We start from the raw sequence: 22,794 nt of genomic DNA on the forward strand, positions 1-22,794 counted from the left end.
TTTTAAAACTTCTTCAAAAATCCATCTTTTCTGTCTCACTGAAGAAAGTCATACAGGTTTGGAAGTACAATAATAATTTGGGTCCACTATACTTTTAACAGAAACGTGAAACTGATAAAGATGAATGCCCCAAGCATTTAACCACACCATCTCTCTACTTGACGTTACTAAAACACCAACATTATCAGTCAACAACAGAAATCCCAAGTTATTATGTTTCTTTTATTTATGATAGCCAAGCATGGTAAAACAGAGATTATTTTAAGGAAAGGCACAATAATGGTGCTGTATCTGCACTCGTCTCCATAGCGATGATATTGAGTGGCATCTCGCCCTTGATTATGTTTGCTCAAGCTGCAAATAAATCAAAAGAGCTGTCACAGCTGCACAGCAGCGGGCAATACCAGTAATCTCCACTTCTCAGTCAAACGTCATGCTTGTCAATCTTAAGATTAAATCATATACATAATTGTTGTGCTAAACACTGACATTTCAAATGTAGTCTGGTTGCTTAAGCATTACACAACGTATATAAAGTTGAATTTCCTAAAAGGTGCATCACTCTAAACTAGGCGAGACAGAGAGGGAAATAGATCTGGGAGAGAAATGTGGTGATCCATATTAGTGGGAATCGTGCTGAATGAAGTATAAGGTGCTTTGGCTTGTTAGTGCTCCAGTGGGAAATATGAGGGTTATTGGGGATGCACAGACTGTCGGCGAGTTCCACGGTAACCACACATAGCCCCTGGCAAACAGCAGACTAAACATACTTGAGTCTAGGGATTCTGCGGGTAGGGATGTTATGCACCCTGCAAGGATATGGTAAGGACAATGGAAAGATGTGTTTGAAAGAGAGGAACCGTTCATAGAGATACAGAATACACAGCAGAAGAGGACCAAAGTACATAATAATCGTCCATAAAGAAGAAAAGTGAGAAGGTAAATGAATTGTTACACTACCTAACCTCTCCCTCCTCAACTCTCTGTTTGTCTGCTGTACCTGGCACTAGGTTGAAGTAAGTGTGACAGCAGAGTGCTGTCATAGTTGCCATTTGATTGCTGTAGTAAAGAAGAATTAACTCAGGGTAAAGCATCACATTATCCTTTCTATTTTTAAGTGTGCTGGAAATAAACAAGATATTACTCAGCAGTGATCTGTGAATCCAAGCTACTCACCACACACACACACACACACACACACACGCGTTGTGTTTCCATGTTTTATGGGGACTTTCCATAGACATAATGGTTTTTATACTGTACAAACTTTATATTCTATTCCCTAAACCTAACCCTACCCCTAAACCTAACCCTCACAGAAAACTTTCTGCATTTTTACATTTTCAAAAAACATAATTTAGTATGATTTATAAGCTGTTTTCCTCATGGGGACTGACAAAATGTCACCACAAGGTCAAAAATTTCGGGTTTTACTATCCTTATGGGGACATCTGGTCCCCACAAAGTGATAAATACACGCTCACACATACACACACACACACACACACACACACAAATACACAAATATATTTGTAAATCAGTCAAATAAGTTAATTGTTAAACAGATGTAAATCTTTTTGTATTACAGATGTAAAATACAGTAAGAAAAGAGGGTGAGATACAATAAAGCAATAAGCCACGAGAGGCTATGTATTACAGTGACTAACAGGGGTAAAGGCTGTTCTTATATGCAGGGTGTGACATGGTAAATCGCTGTAACACACAGCCTTCAGTGAATTTTATAAGATATTATTTTAACAATTTACAATAAGGCTCCATTTGTTAACATTAGTTAATGCATTAGGTATCATGAACTAACAATGAACAATTTGTTACATATTTGTACATATTTTTACATATACATATTTTTTAATGTTAGTTAAAAATGTAATTGTTTATTGCTAGTTGATGTTAGTTCTTAAGTGTATTAACTAATGTTAACATATACAACTTTTGAGTTAAAACATTTATAACTATATGTTGAAATTAACATCGAAAAAATTTATAAATGCTGAAAAAGTATTGTTTATTGCCAGTTGATGTTAACTAAGGTTAACAAATGAAACAGTATTGAAAAGTGTTAATTATTATATTTTATAACATTGTTTATTAAAAATTAGGGCGGTCAATTGATTTAATTATTCAAATTTATTTAATAATTATTGAATAATATTATTAGTTTAACTGTAATTCTATGCTTTATTGTTGTAGTAGTAATTTGAGCGATCATGGAGTGAGAGACAATGCCAATGATTTAAAAAAATACCGCTTACTGACGTGCGTTGACTCAGCGCATGTCATAATTTACACATAAAAACTGTCTTTTAAAATCTTTAATGTCACTGGGGAAAATGAAAAGTCACACATTTAGCTCTTTTACACATCTGTGCTGCGCTTAAACTTTGGTTTAGAATGCCACAAACAAAAGCAGAGTGATACAAACAGTGTCCGAGTGTTGATGGTGAGAGACATCAGTACTCATGGTATGTCTCTCGTTCAATCAGATTCGAGGACAGGAAATGTATTATATTTTGTAATAACTATTTTAATTCAAATACTTTACAAAATTTAAGTCCAGCCTTAAAAGTGTTTCGGACCAATCCTGTCTTAGCAACTGTTGCCCTGCTGCCATTTCTCTGACAAGCGTTTGCCTTTTTACAATGAGAACCTATGAGAGTAATGTGTGTTTGAGTAGTTTTTTTTTATATTTTTTAACAAAAAAAAACAAAACAACTTTGATGCTGGGTCACTTGTAATAGTGACACGAGGTACCAAGACAGGATATATGCAGATGAAAAAAAAATTCAATAAATATTGAGAAGAGCTCATCAGAAAATAGATCTTCCTTCGATGTGTGCTGCCAATTATTTACATTATTAGCGGTTGCCATTCGTCAAACAAACAGGATGTGCTTTTTCAAGCACATCCTATGTTTATTTTATGTAACAAAAAGCCTAATTTTCACCAAAGTACCACGATAACAGTTCACAGTTTATATATGCACAGCCATCACATCTAAATGCGCAATCTAACCATGCATGCAGCTACGTCTATTTATTAGGTGAAGATGTGGTTTTCATTACATTTATTCATTTGGCAGACGCTTTTATCCAAAGCGACTTACAAAAGAGGAAAACATAAGCGAATCATCTCAAAAAGACAGTGGTACGAAAAAGTATTGTTTATTGCCAGTTGATGTTAACTAATGTTAACAAATGAAACAGTATTGAAAAGTGTTAATTATTTTATTTTATAACATTGTTTATTAATAATTAGGGCGGTCAATTGATTTAATTATTCTAATTTATTTAATTATTATTGAATAATATTATTAGTTTAACTGTAATTCTATGCTGTATTGTTGTAGTAGTAATTTGAGCGATCATGGAGTGAGAGACAATGCCATACTACAAAGTGCCATACTACAATCAGTATCATCAGAATAGTATACAAAACTGATTTAAGTGCAACAAGAATTATAAATATTTGTATTTTTTATTTATAAATTATTTTAGTGACCGGTTTAGTGCTTTTGGAAAATATGTGTTTTTAGCCGTTTTTTGAAGATAGAGAGTGAGTCAGGTTCACAGATTGAGTTGGGAAGGTCATTCCACCAACGTGGTATGATGAAACTGAAAGTCCGGGAAAGTGTTTTTGTGCCTCTCTGTTTTGGTGCAACAAGGCATCGTTCCTTAGCCGACCGCAGGCTTCTGGTGGGAACGTAGCTCTGTTAACACAAACAGCAACTCAAATACTCTTTTCAGGCATATAATATGTTTGTTTTCTGAAACAGACAGCCAAACAATCACAAAAGCACCACGATAACAGTTTAAAACTTGTATACTCACAGTAAAAACATACTGATCGAGCGTGATTATCTGATGCACGCAGCCTAGTCTGTTTACATAAGTGCTTGTCTCACACACACACACATGCACACACACACACACACAAAATGTCTGAGAAGTCAAACAGTGCATATAGACAAACCGGACTGCTGATATTATTTGTTCATTTGTTTTAGCTATAAAAAGCAAAATAAATAAAACAAATACTCTGCCCCCTCTACCGGCTGTGCAGGGTCACGTGCAAAAATAACTCACTCAAGGGGATACTGCAGGGGAATTTAGAGCCTACTCGTGAAAAGGTTAAGTAGTTTTAAACTTTGAAAAACATGTCTTGCAATCATTTAATTCTGTTGTGCTCTAGCTGAGTGCAAGAGTGCATCATCTGTGAAAGTCTGTGCTGCCTGCTCATAGATATTCATGACTAATTTTTTAAGGTTTTTTGAATAAGATGATTTTTGGTAGTTATCAGTGTAATGACTTGATGTAAATGCTCACTATTGAAATACTAAAACCTACAGTGTATATATATATATATATGACTCATAGAACATTTTACAGGACAAGGCTTAGTCTGATTTTTTGATTAAGATGATTTTGGTTGTTATCAGCGTATTGACTTGATGTAAATGCTCACTATTGAAATACTAAAACCTACAGTGTATATATGACTCAAAGAACATTTTACAGAACAAGGCTTCACGGCAACTGTTCAAATCCAGCATCAAAATCCACAAATGATCCCCCACTGATGATATCTGTTCAGAAGCAGACTTTTTGAGTAATCACAGTTCCATTGATCACTGAAATATCAATATCAGCAACAAAAAGGACCAAAAAATGAGCGCATGTGCAAATTGACAAGCTCCTGTCATTTACTAAACCAGTAAAACGTCTCGGGTTACGTATTGTAACCCTTGTTCCCTGAAAAAAGCGGAACAAGATGCTGCGCTGAGAAAAGCGCTTTGGGAACAATCCTACATGTTTGTGACCAGCTGAAATATGTGTGTGTAACACGTCAATGAACATTGAAGTTCAGAAAAGGCTTCTTCATCAAGCATTGCACCCAAACTCAGGTATTTCAGTAGGTCAGCCTGGTAAGTCTGCATCACGGCCATGGTGTGTAGTGGAGCACCAGCCTGACCTGCCTCTTGATAAGCCCTCCCCATTAGCATGGAGGTAGACCTGCATGGATTTGTGGGGAGAGCAGGTTTCTTCAGTGAAGTGCAGTCAGGTTCATTGAATACCTTCATGCCTCAGCACCCACGATAGTCGAATATAACGACATCGAGGGCACGTAAACACGAGAGGTATAATTCCCTACAAAGAAGGGAAGGGACTGATGAGGCATTCCCTTCCCCTGGCCACCAGACAGAAATCTGTGCTCTAATTTGGAGCGTTTGGGGCTCTCTTGATCGCGTGGCCAGTCTAACTGGAGTCTGGCCACCGCACGAGTTACCACATCGAGTAACTCCTCAGAAGATTTTGAGACGTGTGATTGCGAGTGCTCGGATGTGGGTAACTCAAAGTCCGCAGACTCAAGAGAATCAATGTCCCCCTCATGAACTGAAGAGGCGCCGGAGCGCGCTTCAAGATCGCGGGAAGGACCAGCCGGCTCTGGGGAGAGAGCGAGCGAAAAGGACGGACCTGTCTCTCGCTCATCAAACAGATCCATACAAGAGCCCCATGAATTAAGTGTGGGTGCCAGCTCTCGGAAGTAAGCAAGGCGAGCTCGAAGCATTTTGACCGAAAGAAGGTCGCAATGCGCGCACCCGCCCTGCCCCAACGCGAGAGCAGCATGCTCTTCCCCCAAACAAACAAAACAAAACTGATGCATTCTCCGACAATTTACCCCTTTTTCTTTTCTTTTTATATATATATATATCATAAAGAAAGAAAGGAGAAAAGCTTCACCAAATTCTAAATCATAGCAGAGGAAAGAAAGTTTCTGACAGGCTTGTGAGACACACACACAGAGAATGCGCTGAAGAAAAGGATCTGATGACACCCTGGTGGTGAGTCCATTTATAGCCCGGTCACAGGTGCATCTAATGATTACACCAACTGAGGCTATAAATTCAGGTCAATGTTCATTGACGTGTTACACACACATATTTCAGCTGGTCACAAACATGTAGGATTGTTCCAAAAGCGCTTTTCTCAGTGCAACATCCTTGTGAAGCTTTTTGTAAAGGGAACTGCTTTTAATTATTTTACAGTGTAGAATGTGATACCAGAATGTGATCATTTAATATTGAATCAGGTGACAGCCTGTATTCAAGGTCAAACTACTTTGCAAAATTTATTCAAAAACTCTGTAAAGTTTAAAACATGTCTTTACTGACCACAGGTGGGAAATTAAAATAAACCACAACTGAAACAAAGATTACCAATTTTACAAAAACAGACATTGTGTGTGGTGGCATAATATCCCACATAAATAAGCCCCCCTTTTTTACAAAAGTATTTTTTACAATATAGATTGCTTCTCACAAATAATGCCAAAAGTCCTTTCTTTGGCTTCTGTGCTGCTCTTGTGTGATTTCCAGGGACTTCACTATGCCACTGTGCCACCTTGTGGAGAGGAGCAACATATCCAAATAAGAAAATGTACTATATCAAGGACATGTGCAATAAGAAGTTGTTTTTATAAGCGTAACCTATGTGTTTTAATAAACATTTGTGTAGGGGGAACTGCAGTGTTAAACATACAGTTATACACATAGTTGTCGACCAATAGTAAACTCTGGCTTTGACTGATGTGTGGCCTTTTTGACAAAGAGACTTGAGAAAGGGTGGAACATCTTTATCGACCCACTGTGTCCCCCAAGTTTTGCTTTATGAGAAGAAATAAATCCTTCTTATACACATATACTCACACAAACAAAGATACAGTGCCCATATCCAGGCATGGAGGAAGTCAGCCAAATATTGCCTTGTCTAATAAACAGATTCTTGATACTGAAGTATCAAATAACAGAGGAATGATTGCTCATTGCTGTTTAAACAGAAACTGTCAAATAAACCTGACTGGCTGGAAGGCTCTCACTTTGTTTTCTCTCCCTCTCCCTCTCCCTCTCCCTCTCTCTCTATATTCCTTTTCCTGTCTCTGTAGTACCACATTACCCAAGTGATTTCCTCTGGAAGTACACCTGTGAAAGCGCAAGCATGTGGCCCTGCTAGAAAAATATTGCATTCTATAAAACTTCTCCATAATCTGGCCATGTACAATAAATCCAGGACAGAAATATTAAGTGAGGCTGATATTTCCTTGGCCTCTCTCCAGCTCTGCTAGTAAAAACCAGCAGTCAGAATGACCTTAGCATTAAAGATATATCATGCTGAGGGGTGGTGGGGGGAACCCGGAGATCACTCTTGCATTACAGCAGTCAAACACTTGGTGAAGTGTGCAGATGATTCCAAAATAATTGCAAATGTGTTACAGCAGACTCTGTTATCAATGTTCATTAGACACCAAATTACTCTAAACAAAATTAAGTAGGGCTGTAAAGGTATTTAAAAGAGCTTGTAATGATCTATGACTTTTAAAGGGAGTATACAATCAAACACCCTGCTGAAAAGTCTAGCTTATAACAGCACGAATTTCCAGGCTGGTCCAAGTTGATTTACGCTGGTCTAGCTGGTGGACCACTATAGCCATATTGTTCACCATCAAAAAAATGTTGGTCAATTAGCAAGGTTTTTCTGTTGAAACTGGTTGAATAAGAAATGCTTGCCGGTTAATCTACACTTATTGAGCACTTTATTATGAACACTATGGTCCTAATAAAGTGCCCAAAGTGGTCTTCTGCTGTTGTAGCCCATACGGATCGAGGTGTTGTGCATTCTGAGATGCTAATCTGCTGACTAAAATTGTACAGAATGGTTATCTGAATTACCGTAGCCTTTCTGTCTGCTCGAAACCGTCTGGCCATTAGTGTTGTTTTCGAGTCCATTTTAGTCGAGTCCGAGTCAAGTCCGAGTCTTTAAACAATGCAGGTCGAGTTGAGTCTGAGTCCAAAAGGGGCAGAGTCTGACTCAAGTCCGAGTCCATAACAGGCACAGTCTCAGTCGAGTCAGAGTCCAAATGAATCTGTTCATGAATCTGAAATTAATCTGTAACCGTAAACTCAACATCAATATTTTAAGCTTATTTTAACTTTCACAACTAAGAAAAACTATTTGTCAATATAAGTCTAACAGTAACAAAAACTTGACAAAAACAAACAAAGACTGAAGTAAGTGAAACTTGTGTTAGTTATTACATCCAGGGTTATTATTGTTTTTAATTTTAATAGTTTTTATTGTTTTATTGTTTATTTCATTATCAAATTGTCTTTTCAATTTAGTTTAGGATTATCTAAAATGATCCCTATCTAAAGAAATAATAGTCTATACTGAGTCACTATCTGCCAACTGGTTTGGGAAAATACATGTAAATTTGTCAACATAGTAGTAATTAGCACTTGTTGAGAAGTTACAGTACACCTAACAATTTGACTGCATATGTTACATCCAAAAACACTGGAAAAGCCCAATGCTAATTTTAGGGCCATTTAACAAGGACATGTAAGTGCTGCGTAGGTCTAGCAGGTAGACTAGCAGCTGTACATCATCGTAACATTAACTAGGTAACTCCTAGCCAATCGCATGCAAGCCATTGCTTTATAATTCTGCTCACAATATCACATTGCTGTTTCAGTTTGCTTACACGGCAACCTCCACCACCCCACCACTACTACTACTTGTTGTGTTCTGTCTTGCACAGGGGGTACATTTACATTTATGCATTTGGCAGACACTTTTAACCAAAGCGACTTGCAGAGTCCTTATTACAGGGACAATCCACCTGGAGCAACCTGGAGTTAAGTGCCTTGCTCAAGGACACAATGGTGGTGGCTGTGGGAATCGAACCAGCATCCTTCTGATTACCAGATTACCAGTTATGTGCTTTAGACCACTACACCACCACCACCACAGGGGTTTATGACAAAGAGAGACATTACATTTCTGTTTTATATTCATCAAACAAATGTAATCTCATAATTCACTCAAGTCTGCGAGTCTTCCTGATATAAATTATTTTCTATTTTAATTTGCAGAAAATGGCACAATGGGGGCAGTTCTGCGCTCTGCTTGTGCACCTAAAACCCAGCTGCTGACGTCAAAGATAACAGATATTTGATATTTGCTTGAGCAGCTGCCGAGTTGTTCTTCAACCATTATGAAATCTTTAAATACCAACCACAGAAAATTGCACTGAGCTCTTCTTTAACAGCAAAAACACGGAGCATAATAATATTGAGTCATACATTTAATTGTCCTTCAAATGTATCAGAGATATAGGCCAAAAACAATGTTCAAAGTTACCCTGTGGTAACTTATAGGCTCTCTGGTGTTAAAAAAAAATAAAAAAAAACTTTAAAATAAAAATGTCATAATCAACTATATTCAGCTCGTTACATGAAGTTTAGCTTCATACACAAACTCTGCCATTGAGTAATAGACTACATTTTATAGTCGATAATTAAATTAGAAACAAAACATTTCACTGCCCAAAATATCCTAATATTTTATTGTGCATGACTGAATGTTGTGAATGATGGACAAATGCTGTAAAAGAACATATTTTAAGCAGCTTGTCAATGCTTTGAAAATAGTAAATCAATAATAAATAGGTGCTGTTTATCTGTTTAAAGTTGCTGTCTGCTTTAGCAGTAACAATTCAACAATTGTTAATTCATCAAGCTATTATGGAAAATATCAAGCTGACAACACTGTGTGGAGCACATGAGTTTACAGAAATGTACATATATTGATACATTACACCTAAACATACTTATATTAATACTATTTTTCTGAAATATTTTTATTATTATTTTTTTATATTTCTTTATGTTTTTAGTTGTTTTCATTATTGTGTCCTATTGTGTGCTTTCTTGGCTAGGTCTCCCTCAAAAATGAGATTTCATCTCAAAGGACTTCTTGGTTAAATAAAGGTTAATAAAATAAAAAGTAAACTGTGAGAGACATGATGTAGGTGACTTGACTCAATTAAATTCTTGGTTTGAAGTTCTTAACCACAATGAAATTGCGATGCAAGCAGCATCTTGGCTGCACAAACAGCTTGTGCGGTTTTACCAGTTGTCAGGTCCCGTGCCTTGCGAAACGTCTCAGGTTACTTAACTGTAACCCCTGGTCCCTGATAAAAGCGGAACGAGATGCTGCGCTGAGTTAGTGCTTTGGGAACAACTTTAGGTGTGACCAGCTGTGAATATGTGTGCAACACGTCAATGAAAAGTTACCGGAATTTATAGCCTCTGCCGGAATTGTTCACCCAACAAAGGAAAATTCTGGCATTTACTAAACCTTATGTAGCTCAAAACTCATATGACTTTTTTCTCCTGTATATCACAAAAAGATACATTTTGCCATATGGCTTTCTTTCTTCCATGGAACACAAAATGAATTGTTTGCTATATAATGAAACTGAAATCGTTACAAAACCTTATGACTTTCTTTCATGGAACACAAAAACGAAATGTTCACCCTTTTAAGAAAATAAAAATTGCTATATAACAACATGACATTCTATCTTCTTTGAAACACAAAAGGAACATTTTCTACTTGTAATGTAAATGACTCTGGGTTGCCAAACCTTATAAATGGCAAAAAATAATACAAAATCAAATAAATAAATAAATAGACACCATAAAACCACATTAAAAGTAGTCGATGCGAATTGTGCACTCTTTTCCAAGTCTTCTGAAGCCATATAATCACTTGTGTGATGAACAAACTGAAATTTAAGTTGTTATTCACTTTCAAATTAAATAATTAATAAACACAAATCAAATATATAAATCAAGTAAATAACATAGTTTCAAAACCGTATAACTTTCTTACTTCTGTGGAACACTTAAGGACAATGTTCGCCATATAATGAAACTGAAATTGCTACAAACCATATTTTCTTACATGGAACACAAAAGGAAATTTTCAGCATATTACGAAAACAAATTGGTTACATAACCATATGCTTTTCTTTCTTCCGTGAAACACGAAAAGAACATTTTCGTCATGTAATGGAAACACATAGTCACTTAAAAAATATAACATTGAACCACTGTAAAAGTAGTCCATGCAACTTGTGGAAGTTGTGCAACAAGTCTTCTAAAGACATACAGTCACATAATCTGAAATTTAAGTTCCCTGTCTGTCGCTCACTTCGACGTTGTGTCAAAGAAGCGACACTAGGGAACTCTCTTGAGAGCCTCATGTATCTCTGAACTTGAGAATAGGCCAGTGACAGAATTTGCATGTCCCTCCCAACGGACATACGGGTATAAAGGGAGGGAAATATGCGTCTGTCAATTCAGATTTTTCCTTCGGAGCCAAGCGGTTGTGTGATCAGCGAGCTGTATTCACTGACTGTTCCATTCATCTCTACAGAGCGTATGCTGTTGGATCTATGCCGCAAATCAGCGGCTTTCTCCTTCTCTGCACAACAGTGCAGCTTTGCCCCTGGGCGCTTCGGCAGCACTTCTAAAAGAGAATATTTCCCTAAAATACTTTATTTTCTCAAAAAGACCAATACATTCAGGACGCGTCTTTATAAAGATGCCCTTCCGCCCCTGTGTAGTTCCTGGATGCGGTCGAGTTCTCTCCACTCCTGATGGTCACAGATGCTGCCTCGTGTGTCTGGGCAGTGATCACACCGAGGCAGCATTTATGGATGGTTCGTGTTCTCACTGCGATAATTTTACCATGGCAACGTTGCAGTCACGGCTTTCCTTCTTAAAAAGGAACGCCACTCCAGCTGCCCCCCCGAGTTGTTCCTTCTTCCCACTGGATTGAGTACGACCCGGCTGGTGATGGAGGCGATTTGGGGACAGCAGCGGGCTCGGTTTTGCTGGGTAGATCCCCACGAATCACCCGCCCCCGGCATGCTCGTTGACTTCCATACTGGCTCTGGGTGACAGCAGCTCGCCTCACGGCCAGTCTGCTTACCCCCTCGAGCCCCCCAAGCTGGATGATGAGCTCACCGCTGCATTAGAGAGCGTTCCGGCATCTAACGTGGAAGACTCGATTGGACTGCCACCCTCGGGTTGGCAGTCTGAGACTGATGCCCAGATGGCAGACATGCTTGCCTGGGCCGCCGTCAGCGTGGGGTTGGAACTGGAACCCTCCATCCTCCCCACAGCCTTCACGGCTAGATGACAGGTTCCTCGGGTCCTGGCGCTGCTCACAGCCACGCCCCCCACTGGTTCCTTTCTTCCCGGAGGTGCATGACGAGCTGACAAGGTCATGGAGGGCACTTTTCACTGCCCGCAACCGACTGCCTCGCTCATCCGCTCTCACTACACTCGACGGTGGAGCGGCCCACAGGTCCCGCAGGTGGAGAGAGCAGTTGCGATCCACCTGTGTCCCGAAAATGCCGCCACCTGGTGGGATCGCCTGGTGCTCCCCTCCAAGACCTGTAGGAGGACATCATCACTGACCTCCAAAGCCTACAGCCCCCTTTCGGCCCCCTTTTCGGCCTTCCCTGATCCGTGTGATAGTGTTTAGATGGCCCCAGCCGCTTTGACTCTATGCGAGAAACATAGAGAGAGAAAAGTCGCGGTTGGCGCGGCCTGCTCCCATGCTTGGCACGTCTCCTTGTTCCCCCATTCGGGATTCCGGGAACCTAAAAGGTTTATGATGATTTTATGGGGCGTTGAGGATGGGTACGTGCAGTCTGATGTAGCCTGTCACTTTGGCATGCAACTACCTGCCCGCACCTGCATCAGCAGCACACGTACACGTTCAGCGCATGGCGTGATTGAATATGGACCCCCAGTGTCACTTCTTCGACACAACGTCAATGTGAATGACAGACGGGGAACGTCTAGGTTAACCTCCATTCCCTGATAGAGGGAACAAGACATTGTGTCCTCCCGGCCACAATGCTGAACCGTGCCACTGTTATGGCCGAACCTCATTCTCGACTCCTCAGTGCAAAACCTGTACGGACAGATGCATATTTCCCTCCCTTTATACCTTTATGTCTGCCAATTTCTCATTGGCCTTTTCTCAAGTTCAGAGATGCACGAGGCTCTCAAGAGAGACCCCTAGTGTCGCTTCTTCGACACAACATCTCAACATACAACCGTAACCTAGACGTTATTCACTTTCAAAATAAGTAATTAATAATCTCTGTAAATCTAAAATGGGGACACATCAATAACTTTAAACCTCATTGGTTCTTTTTTCAAGATGACATGACATGTAGTCACATGAACATTATTTGGCAATTAGATTTCATTATTTAGCAACACGATATGAAGAAAAAAAAATCATCCATTGGAAGCCTGGCTGGGACACAGTCATCTTACATGGTGACCAGCTTTTGCAGGTCTTTACAACAGAGAAGTAAGATCTCTCAAGGACATCACAGAAAATGCTCTGCCATTCAGCAGTAGCCTACATCTCTAAGCAGTTCTACATAGATCTATGAGAATAATGCCAGATCAGCCTCCACCTACTCACTGAGATCCACACACACACAATCACTCTGACCCTCTCTACATGTGTAAATGTTACACACATAGCAACACACCAGCACACAAACTAGCTTTACGTGCATCGAATCAATGCATTCCAAGCATTATAGATAATCTTATTTCACACATCTGTAGAACATATAGCCTTTGGGGCCCACTTTCCTTGGCAAACAGAGAATTCACCCAAAAGACACTTCACAGAAGTAGATCAATAGCCTCATAATTAACACACACATAAATATAATACATAAGAAAAAAAACTGTGTGTACAATCTAAATATATTTGATGCAAAAACTGCACATTGTAGTAATGTGCTGAATTTTTGAAGGGGAAAATGTTTTATTGATCAAGGAGGAAAACACAAAAGAGAATATTTTACTCAGCATCACCATTTTCTCAATTTGGTTCTATTGTCTGTTAGTGGGGAACAAAACGAACCTTTCCCGGTTTGAGATTTATTAACAAAAGTTTCATCAAGTAATTTCAGAGAACAGAATAATTTTAAGACTTTGATTGAAAGGGATATAGACATACAGTGGCCCTAAATACAATTTGGACACATTTGAATACCAAAGTCTCACTTAAATATGTATGAATTTTAATATCAAACCAAGTAGCTTCTGCAAACAAATGCTGCTAGAACTTTTCTCAGAACTAGTGTCTCTTTTCAGAACCATTTGTGTAATTATTTTTACCAAATGGTATCAAGGGATTTTAGTGAATATATTAAGTCTGTTTCCCTTTAAATTCACACTCCTAGCATAGTAAATCATTTCAAACTTATTATTTTTCTTGAGAAGTGTGCTTTATTTAAAATAAATGCTTGAAATTTTGTTATCTAAAACAAATTAATTTATGCAATTTTATGTGTGGTTTAAAGTGAAAGTTCACTCAAACAATTTAAATTCTCACATCTTTTACTCACCCTCATGCTGTCCATGTGTATGACTTTATTTCTTCTGCAGAACACAAAGATTTTTAGAAGATTATTTCAGCTTTGTTGGTCCTCACAATGCAAGCGGATGGGTGTCAAAATTGTAAAAAGTAATCCATGTTAAATGTTAAATTGTACAAAGTAATCCATATGACTCCAGTGTTTAAATCTATATCTTCAGAAGTGATATGATAGGTGTGGGTGAGAAACAGATCAATATTTATTTATTAAGTTTTTACTTATATATTGATCTGTTTCTCACCCACACTTATTATATCAATTCTTAACCATATGGATTACTTTGTATACTGCTTTGAAGTACTTTTGGAGCATAACATTTTTGTTACCCATTCACTTGCATTGTGAGGACTTGAAGAGCTGAAATATTCTTCAGCAGAAGAAAGTAGCCTAAGTAATAATGAATGTAAGCAAGTTGTGAAATGTGTGCTTAAAAATGTGCTCCTGATCTTGATGGATTTTTAAGGAATGTTGCAGGTCTAAATACATATTAAGCTTAATCGACAGCATTTGTGACGCAATTTTGATTACCACAAAACACTGATGATAATAATAATAATGCTAATTGTAATAATAGTAATAATTTAATATTTTCCCTAATTTGTTTTAGAAAAGTAAAAAATGAGGTTATAATAAGGCACTTACAATAAAAGTGTTTGGGGCTAAAACACACACCATTACAAAAGTAAGCTCCAAAACAAAAGAAAAAAAAAACATTATATATGTTAAAATTGTTAATTTAATTTGTTCCCAAATTTTTGTGTGATAAAATCACTGACATATTATCAGTGTAAAATGATATTCAATTTAGGCTGTGTGTTGTTATATTTGTAATGGCAAAAAAAAAAAAAAAAAAACTATTGGATTTTTGTGGTAAATCTGGTAATCTACATTATGCCACATTATTTTTCGATTGAGTTTAACTTGTATTGAACCCCCAATATTCCTTTTAAGTGCGGCTTAAATGTCCAAATACTTTTTAGGGCCACTGTAGATTCCAAGAGAAGAGGGTTATAGGGAACAATAAAATGATGTTGGAGGGCTATGGATAGAGAGAGAAAGAGACAAGGACAGCAATAAAGAGAAAGGAAGAGAGATACAATTACTGTGCCTTGCTCGTCACTGTCTCTTTAAGGCTCCTGGTCCCTCCCCCTTCTCTTAGAGGCAGTGAGAGAGAGCCTTCTCCACTAGCAGCCAAAGCCTGTCCATAAACTCCATCCTCTTCCTCCCTCCATCTGGCAGTGTGCAGGAGAGAGAGGAGGGGACGGAGAGAGCGTGTGTGCGTGTATCCACAGGGTTTCGAGGCAGAGGCAGAGGCAGCATCCCTCCCTCAGACAGAGACTGTCGTCACGGATGACAGGAGTTGTCTCTTCCACAGCAGCATCACTGTAGAGACGGAACGCTAGGCATCATCAGCAGCCAGTGGTCGCTGCAGCGACAAGTGCAAACAAGGAGTTCCAGGACGGTAGAAGCCAAGGCTGCCTGCTCGTGCTGGGGGCTCAGTGAGGGGAACTGTGGCCAGTTTTTCATCCACCTCCTCCTCCTCTGCTGCTTCACTTTCTCACTGAAGGACACCTCTGAATGAACCTCCTGCTCACTGTGGGGTAGAGTGGGTGAACATACAGTGAGTGAGATACCAGAAAAGGCATAAAAGACTGGAATCAGTGGGTTTGAGCGAGTGGGAAAAGGAAAGAGTGAGAAGAGAGAAGTGGGAGTGGTAGGGAAATAGTGTGCGCGCGTGTGTGTGTGTGTGTGTGTGTGTGTGTGTGTGTGTGAGACAGTGAGTTAGTGTCAGTGTGTTTTGGAAGGTGATGACTGATATGGCATGGATGATCCGAGCTCAGCCGAGCCTGAAACTGTGGTTCCGTCAGCTCTGTTCTTCAGGAGGGAGGAAAGGCAGACCTACACATTGTTTCTACTACTGACCAGAAGAGAGGTGAGAAAGACAGAAAGAAAGAGAGTGCTAGCACTCTGTGTTAGGAAGTGATTTGTATTCCCACTGAGGCTGGTTGATCAAATTTGGTGAGCGTGGCCATTTGTATCTTCTACATGGTCTCTCTTTGCCTTCTATAACTGATCGAAAACAGGGCTAAAAGTATTTGTTTAAGAGAGAGAGAGAAAATGGGGAGAAAAGGGGAAAATACAAAACAGAAGATGATAGAAATTATGACATAAACAGAGCAATTGCTCTCTCTCCTGTCTTCCCAGGTGATGTGTCAGATTTTCTCGGCAGAGAAAATTTTATTGGCAGAAGCGGTTTGAAGGTTCAAGTTCGCCCCTTTTATTCTCTTCTCTTCTCTTCCTCCCTAGATCAAAAGACATAGAATTTATCTCCTCTGGTCACTTTTGAAAAATGCACATCTCTATTTTCAAAGGGAAGTGATAACAAGACTGGATTTCACACTCCATCAGAGGGAACCTGATTTTGATCCGTTTGTTTCCAAGCATTTATGTGCTTAAGAAATTGGAGAGAAATGTTTTTCAAACCAAAGATGTGCCATTCCGTCTGATGATCCGTGAGAGATTACATACTTCATTTCGTGAGGCGCATTCATCACTCCCTTCCTCATAGAACACTTATTGTAAGTATAGTTTAAACTGTGCTTACCTTAGATACATTTTACCTTTCTTACAATTTTAATTTGGTTGCCATGATTTTCCATTTTATTCTCACAGAAAAACATATTCAAGGACAAACATACACACACATATACACACATGGACACAATCTTGCATAAATTGAAGGACATAGTTAAGCTGTCTGTACAAAAGGCTATTTGGCAGAAATATCTGATGTTAACATTCTCTTTCTCTTTTCTTCTCTAGATCTAGATCAGATAAAAGTAAAGTTGGAATATCTCACTGTTCGGTGTCAACTTATAATAAGACGACATCTCCAAGATTAAAAAAAGATTAACTTCAGTCCTGGTCAAATAAGTACTGAAAGTAAGGCAATGTTGGGAGTGTCCTTTTTTAACCTGCATCGGATTTTATAAGAGTTGAGACTGGACCTTCTGGCAATATGAGAATCTGTCTCTCTTATGCATAGTGTGATGCAAAAAAATGCAAAAAAGTGTTTCGCTTGTGATGTGTTCCTTGGATCTAACAACATAACCATCCTTCAATGATTCCACACCCTTCCATTTCAAACACATCTCTCCCCGGAGCCCTGAGATGGATCCCTGCAGTACACAGCAAGAGGAGGCTTGACCCCAGACCCAGCGAGGTCTCTCGGCTGGCCAGGCATTTTTAAGATGTTGAACCCTCCCTGTGCGGCCCGAGCCCCAGATCGGATCAGTAGCACTGCGGCTCCCGGTGGCCCCAGACATGGATCGTGGCTCGGCTTGCCCCTGCCCTCAGCGCCCCGCACTCCGGCCCATGAGCAGCCTGTGAAGGATGTCCCAGAGTGGAGCTCCGGCCCGGGAACCCTCTGAAACCCCCAGTCAGAGAGAAAAGATCCGCAGCCACATGAAGATGGTGATCAAGCAGTTGGAAGGAATTCTAAAAGAGCTGAAAGATGTGGCACATGAACTGCGGGAGGTAAGATCTTATTTCAGTGTGTCAACTGGGAATAGTTTCCGGAACCAACGTTTCCATTTCAGGATACTGGTGATTGAAAAAGCTCTATATTTTAAATGAATTCCATCTTTTTTAACTCTTTGTAGAGAACAGAATGGGGGGTACGTAATGTATATTTTAGGATTTTTGGAACTGATTGGCAGGTTGAGGAAGTACCAGTGTGGTTTAGAGTGAATGTAGCCTAATTACACGGAAAAACCCTAAAACCCTAAACTCAAATGTATTTTTATTGCAAAAAACATAGTAACCCCATTTGGTATACTCATTGTAGAGGATTTGAAAATCAATCTGACAATTTTTGGAGTCTCCCACTCAAATCCACTAGCACCCCCATCAGCTCAAATTTGGATTTTTGGTCTGCTTATAACTTTCTACCCATTTAAAAATAATTCACATACATTCAGAGTCATTGGCTGATACCAAATTCAGTTTATCCAATCACTCCAATTGCTGCTGTCTATATTGGCTGCCATTTTGGATTTTGTACTTCTTCGACCTCTTGTCCCCCTGCATGCATTAGATCATTACCAAAAGTGTGGTGAATCAGGATGTAGGAATTTATGAGCAGGTTGATGGACCACCAAGGTGTTATTAAGTGAATGTAGTCTCATTATACCAAAAAACCATGAGCCCAAACTGAGCAATCTATAATTGCAAGAGACATATTAATCATCAACCATTTCACTCTCTTAATAGCCTGACTTGCTTTTTATTGAAAAATTGTTACTGTCAAGGGACAGAACAGCGTGGTAAAGAGAGAGTATTTTATGCAAAGGAGAGATGACTTGTCAACTGGCATGACATGATATGTGTCTGAAATTCACAGAAATGCCAATTGATAGTGTAAATGGGAACAAAGTGATTTCGCAGAGCGATGGAGAGTAAAATGGATGAATAGAAAGGGAGAACATAAGTGAGAGGCACAGAAAAGAAAGAGAGAATAAGGCAAAGAGGTATGCTAGGTAGGAGTCTGGCTTGGCAATGCAATAGTTATGTAAGCACTTTGTTAGCGGCTGGATTCCTACAGTATTCTACCAACTGCCATGGTTACAAGATGAAAAGATTCCGCTGCATATGTGTGTGTGTGTTTGTGTGTGTATTCCTCTCTGTGTGCTTAGGGGTGAGTTGACAGGAGAGAAAAAAAGAAAAATGTGTGTCTGCGTCAATGTCACATTTCAACTGAATAGATTTGAGTGGGTTTCGGTGTCTAAGTGTGTGTGTATGTGAGAAAGGTAAGAACAAGTATTAGGTACGAGACTGTTTGTTTAAGAATGTGAAAGTAATGCAATAAATATAATTTATGTGACAGGGCAGAGTGTGTAATTTATGTACAGTATGTCTACGTGTTTTTGAGCAGGGGTGCTTCTAGACCATTTTGACTTGGGGGGCCAGGGTGGGGTTTGGTATGCTTGTAAGGGGGCAACTGTATTATGCCTTAAATATCCCCTGTACTCATGTAAAACACAATTTTCTGTTTTTATATCTGCAGACATGCAATTTTTTTAAAGACAACCAAAGATTCACCAACTTTGAGTAAATATTTTACATTTTAAATAAAAACAAATATAAGTAAACATAAAGCTTATGACAAATGTTGGTAACACTTTATTTTGATGGTCCCAAGTAGATATTTAACTGAATATAAGTGACTTATCAGCTAGTAAACAGTGTTTCAACAAACATTCAGTAGACTTTCAGTTGCCTGTATATAGATCTTTATTAATTACCTTTTAATGAACTGATGTTCTCAACAATAATGTAAGTAGGTATATACAGGCTACTGAAAATCTACTGAATGTTTGTTGAAACACTGTTTACAAGCTATAGCAAGTCAGTCGATAAGCTGTTATTTTGCTGCTGTTATACAGGCTATTGATAGTCTACTGAATGTTTGTTGAAAAAATGTTTACTAGCTATAGCAAGCCTGTTGATTAGTCACTTATAGTCAGTTAAATCTACTTGGGACCATCAAAACAAAGTGTTACCCTAAATGTTTCAAAAGTCAATAAACCCTAAAATTCTGGTTTTACCCACAAACATTAAGCCATGTTTCCAAACTGTTCTTTAAAAAGACTAATGCAGAAAAATTATTGGGTAAAATGAATGATAGGCTACATCAAGCTTTTAGGTTAGATTTTAATCAGAAGGCTTTAATCAGAATGTACAGTACAGGTATTTTAAATGGTCACCATTTCCTTTAAGATTATTTTAAGAATTTTTAAGCACATTTTTATATTCACTAGTTCGTTATAAATGGTCCAGTGTAACAAATTAATTTTAAAATGCATGTGTCTACATTTACATTTATGCATTTGGCAGACGCTTTTATCCAAAGCGACTTACAGAGCCCTGATTACAAGGACAATCCCCCCGGAGCAACCTGGAGTTAAGTGCCTTGCTCAAGGACACAATGGTGGTGGCTGTGGGGATCGATCCAGCGACCTTCTGATTAACAGTTTAGTACTTTAGACCACTACAACACCACCACTCCTATCTATCTATCTCAATTACTATGAGAATAAAAAGTTGCATGCATCGTAACTATTAGTGACCAATAAGATGGCTTTTATGTGTGTTTTTTATCATTGTTATGTCTGTCAGTGTCTATGCGCATTCCTTATTGAGCACACTTTGTGCGCGCCTCTTATAAGAGAATGCTGTTGCTAATAAGCTTAGTTCTCTGTTATTGAGCACATACGTGCCTTTCCCTTGTGATTGGTGTGCGTTAAGTATTTGATTGATAAATGGTGTTCATAAAAATGATGTTGTGTTTTTTATCTTTCCTGTAAACTATTTAGTGCTTCTCTTGCATTTCATTGGCAAGAGAAGCAGGATCAAACCTGCAGCATTGTACTCTCTCCCCTGGTTAGTTGCACGTTTGCTTTTTATTCTAAAAACGCAGGCCTAGATGACACATTGTGTGTAAGGGAAGTGCGCTTACATAGTTTTGCGTAATGGAAATGTAAAAATGCAGAAAGGTTTGTGTATGGGTTAAGCGGTAAAGGTAGAGGTTAGAACATATAATTGGCATAGTAAAGAAACAATTAGTCAATGCAAAGTGCCGGACATGATGGGAAAACAAATCCTCCTATTTCAAGAATGTCCTTAATTAGGGCTGCAACGAATGATTATTTTGATAATTGATTAATCTAACGATTATAACAATTATTTGACTATTCTGTAATTATTGCAACGATTAATCATTAGCTCTTAACCGATTATTCAGCTTGTGCCCCGACTTAAAAGGATATATTAAACATGCTTACTAACAATAAAGAGGACAAAATTATCTTTTAAAAATACTTCTAAATGACATTCACTAAAGGGAAGAATAAATTTTATTACGTTTAATTCAGTAAAGAAATTCACTGCCAAAAAAAAAAAAAAAAAAAAAATCATGTGTGTTTTCCATTTAAAATTGTCTAAAAATCCTTAAAACAAGATAACTTTACTTGAGAAGCAACATATAAGATATTTAAACTTGCTTTAAGAGAATGTATCTTAAATATAAGTGTATTTTGTATACCAGTGTATTTCTTTCTTGCTTATACTTCTGCGAGTGCAGTAAAGACAAAATATATCTATATTCAAGATCTATTCTCTAAAAGCAAGTCTAAATATCTTATATGCTGCTTCTCAGATGAATGTGTCTTTTGTTAAAGGATTTTATATATTTAAAAATATATATATTTTTAATATTGTGTTCAACATTCTCAGATAACAATCTTTTCTTCTGCAGTATAGTTCCTAAAGTAAATTTACATTGTTTTAAATGAGTTTTAGATATTTTTATTGGAAAACAAGCCAAAAAAAAAAATCATAAACGTATTTTGTTGCAGTGTATAATGGGGCAAAGACTTCCTTTATGCTCTCACCTTTATGCTCACTTTAACTCACAAAAAACAAACTCTCTATTATTAATAAAGCTGAATATTGCCAATTTTCTTCACAATAAGAAATGCACAGTGACATATATTATGATTCAATAAGTCACGAGCCATCGCATTATAATCTAGCTGCATTAAGCGTGCATGCTCGATGGACGAGCGTCCCCGCAACAGAGTGTGCATCAGCCGGGTGCAGTCTCAATCTCTCCCCCTTAGATCGGGACATTCGCGCAACTAATAGAACAGGTGCTGACCAAACAGAGAAATGCCAGTTTCTGAGTTTGTATTTAATTACATTACCTGCTTCCGTATTATTTGAGCATTAATAAAGCTATAACGCATTAAATATAATTGCATTTAAGATGTAACACTGGGACGTTTCCTTTAAAGAGCTCCAGCTCCACTTATTCCACAACAAGAGCGCTTCTGTATTTACTTATTATTATTTTTGTAATTTTGTACTTGTGGTACAAATATAAGATGAAGCTGTTTGGAAAGTTTAGAGTGCATCTGGACTGTGATCTGTGTAATTCTTCCTCTCCTCAGTTAAACATGAACTGCAGTGCTGCTCTCACGAGTCATCATTACAGTTTAATGTGATCTCATGTAACGTTAAATGAGATTAAACGACTATTCGACAATGACATTTTTTGGCAAAATGTTTTCATTTTCTACGTTGTCGATAACGTCGACTAATCGTTTCAGCCCTACCCTTAATGGATCTCCCTCCCTCCATGTAGACATTGAATATTTCAGTCCACTCTGCCTAGCACACAAACTAAAATCTTCTATAAGGACTCTCCTCCAGCCACCCCTCTTCTATCCTCCAAGCTCCCCAGGCACAAGCATCTGTTCCCCTATCCACCCTAGTTCTACAGCTCTCTTTCTGATTCAGTTCACCCACTCCCTCCAGATTACACTATCCAGCTTCGTTCTCCTCCCCGTTCACCTCTCACACCTCCAGAATGTGTACTGTAGATCCGGGGGA

At 38.5% G+C, this 22,794-nt stretch overlaps 1 protein-coding gene across 4 annotated transcripts in view; it reads left to right on the forward strand.

Annotated features, from left to right (window-relative positions):
• The first annotated feature begins 15,564 nt into the window (after positions 1-15,564).
• LOC127661674 (inhibitory synaptic factor 1-like) overlaps positions 15,565-22,794 on the forward strand; it is an 86,140-nt gene continuing 78,910 nt past the window's right edge. The window contains exons 1-3 of one of the 4 annotated variants that reach the window (XM_052152496.1): positions 15,565-16,276; positions 16,549-16,922; positions 17,167-17,880. In XM_052152496.1, the coding sequence (XP_052008456.1) occupies positions 17,737-17,880 (144 nt within the window). In that variant the 5' untranslated portion in view covers positions 15,565-16,276; positions 16,549-16,922; positions 17,167-17,736. The remainder of the gene's footprint in view (positions 16,277-16,548; positions 16,923-17,166; positions 17,881-22,794) is intronic. The other 3 variants (XM_052152497.1, XM_052152498.1, XM_052152499.1) reach the window with 3 other exon arrangements.

Source organism: Xyrauchen texanus, chromosome 21 (genome assembly GCF_025860055.1).
Source record: "Xyrauchen texanus isolate HMW12.3.18 chromosome 21, RBS_HiC_50CHRs, whole genome shotgun sequence".
NCBI classification, from domain to species: Eukaryota; Metazoa; Chordata; class Actinopteri; order Cypriniformes; family Catostomidae; genus Xyrauchen; species Xyrauchen texanus.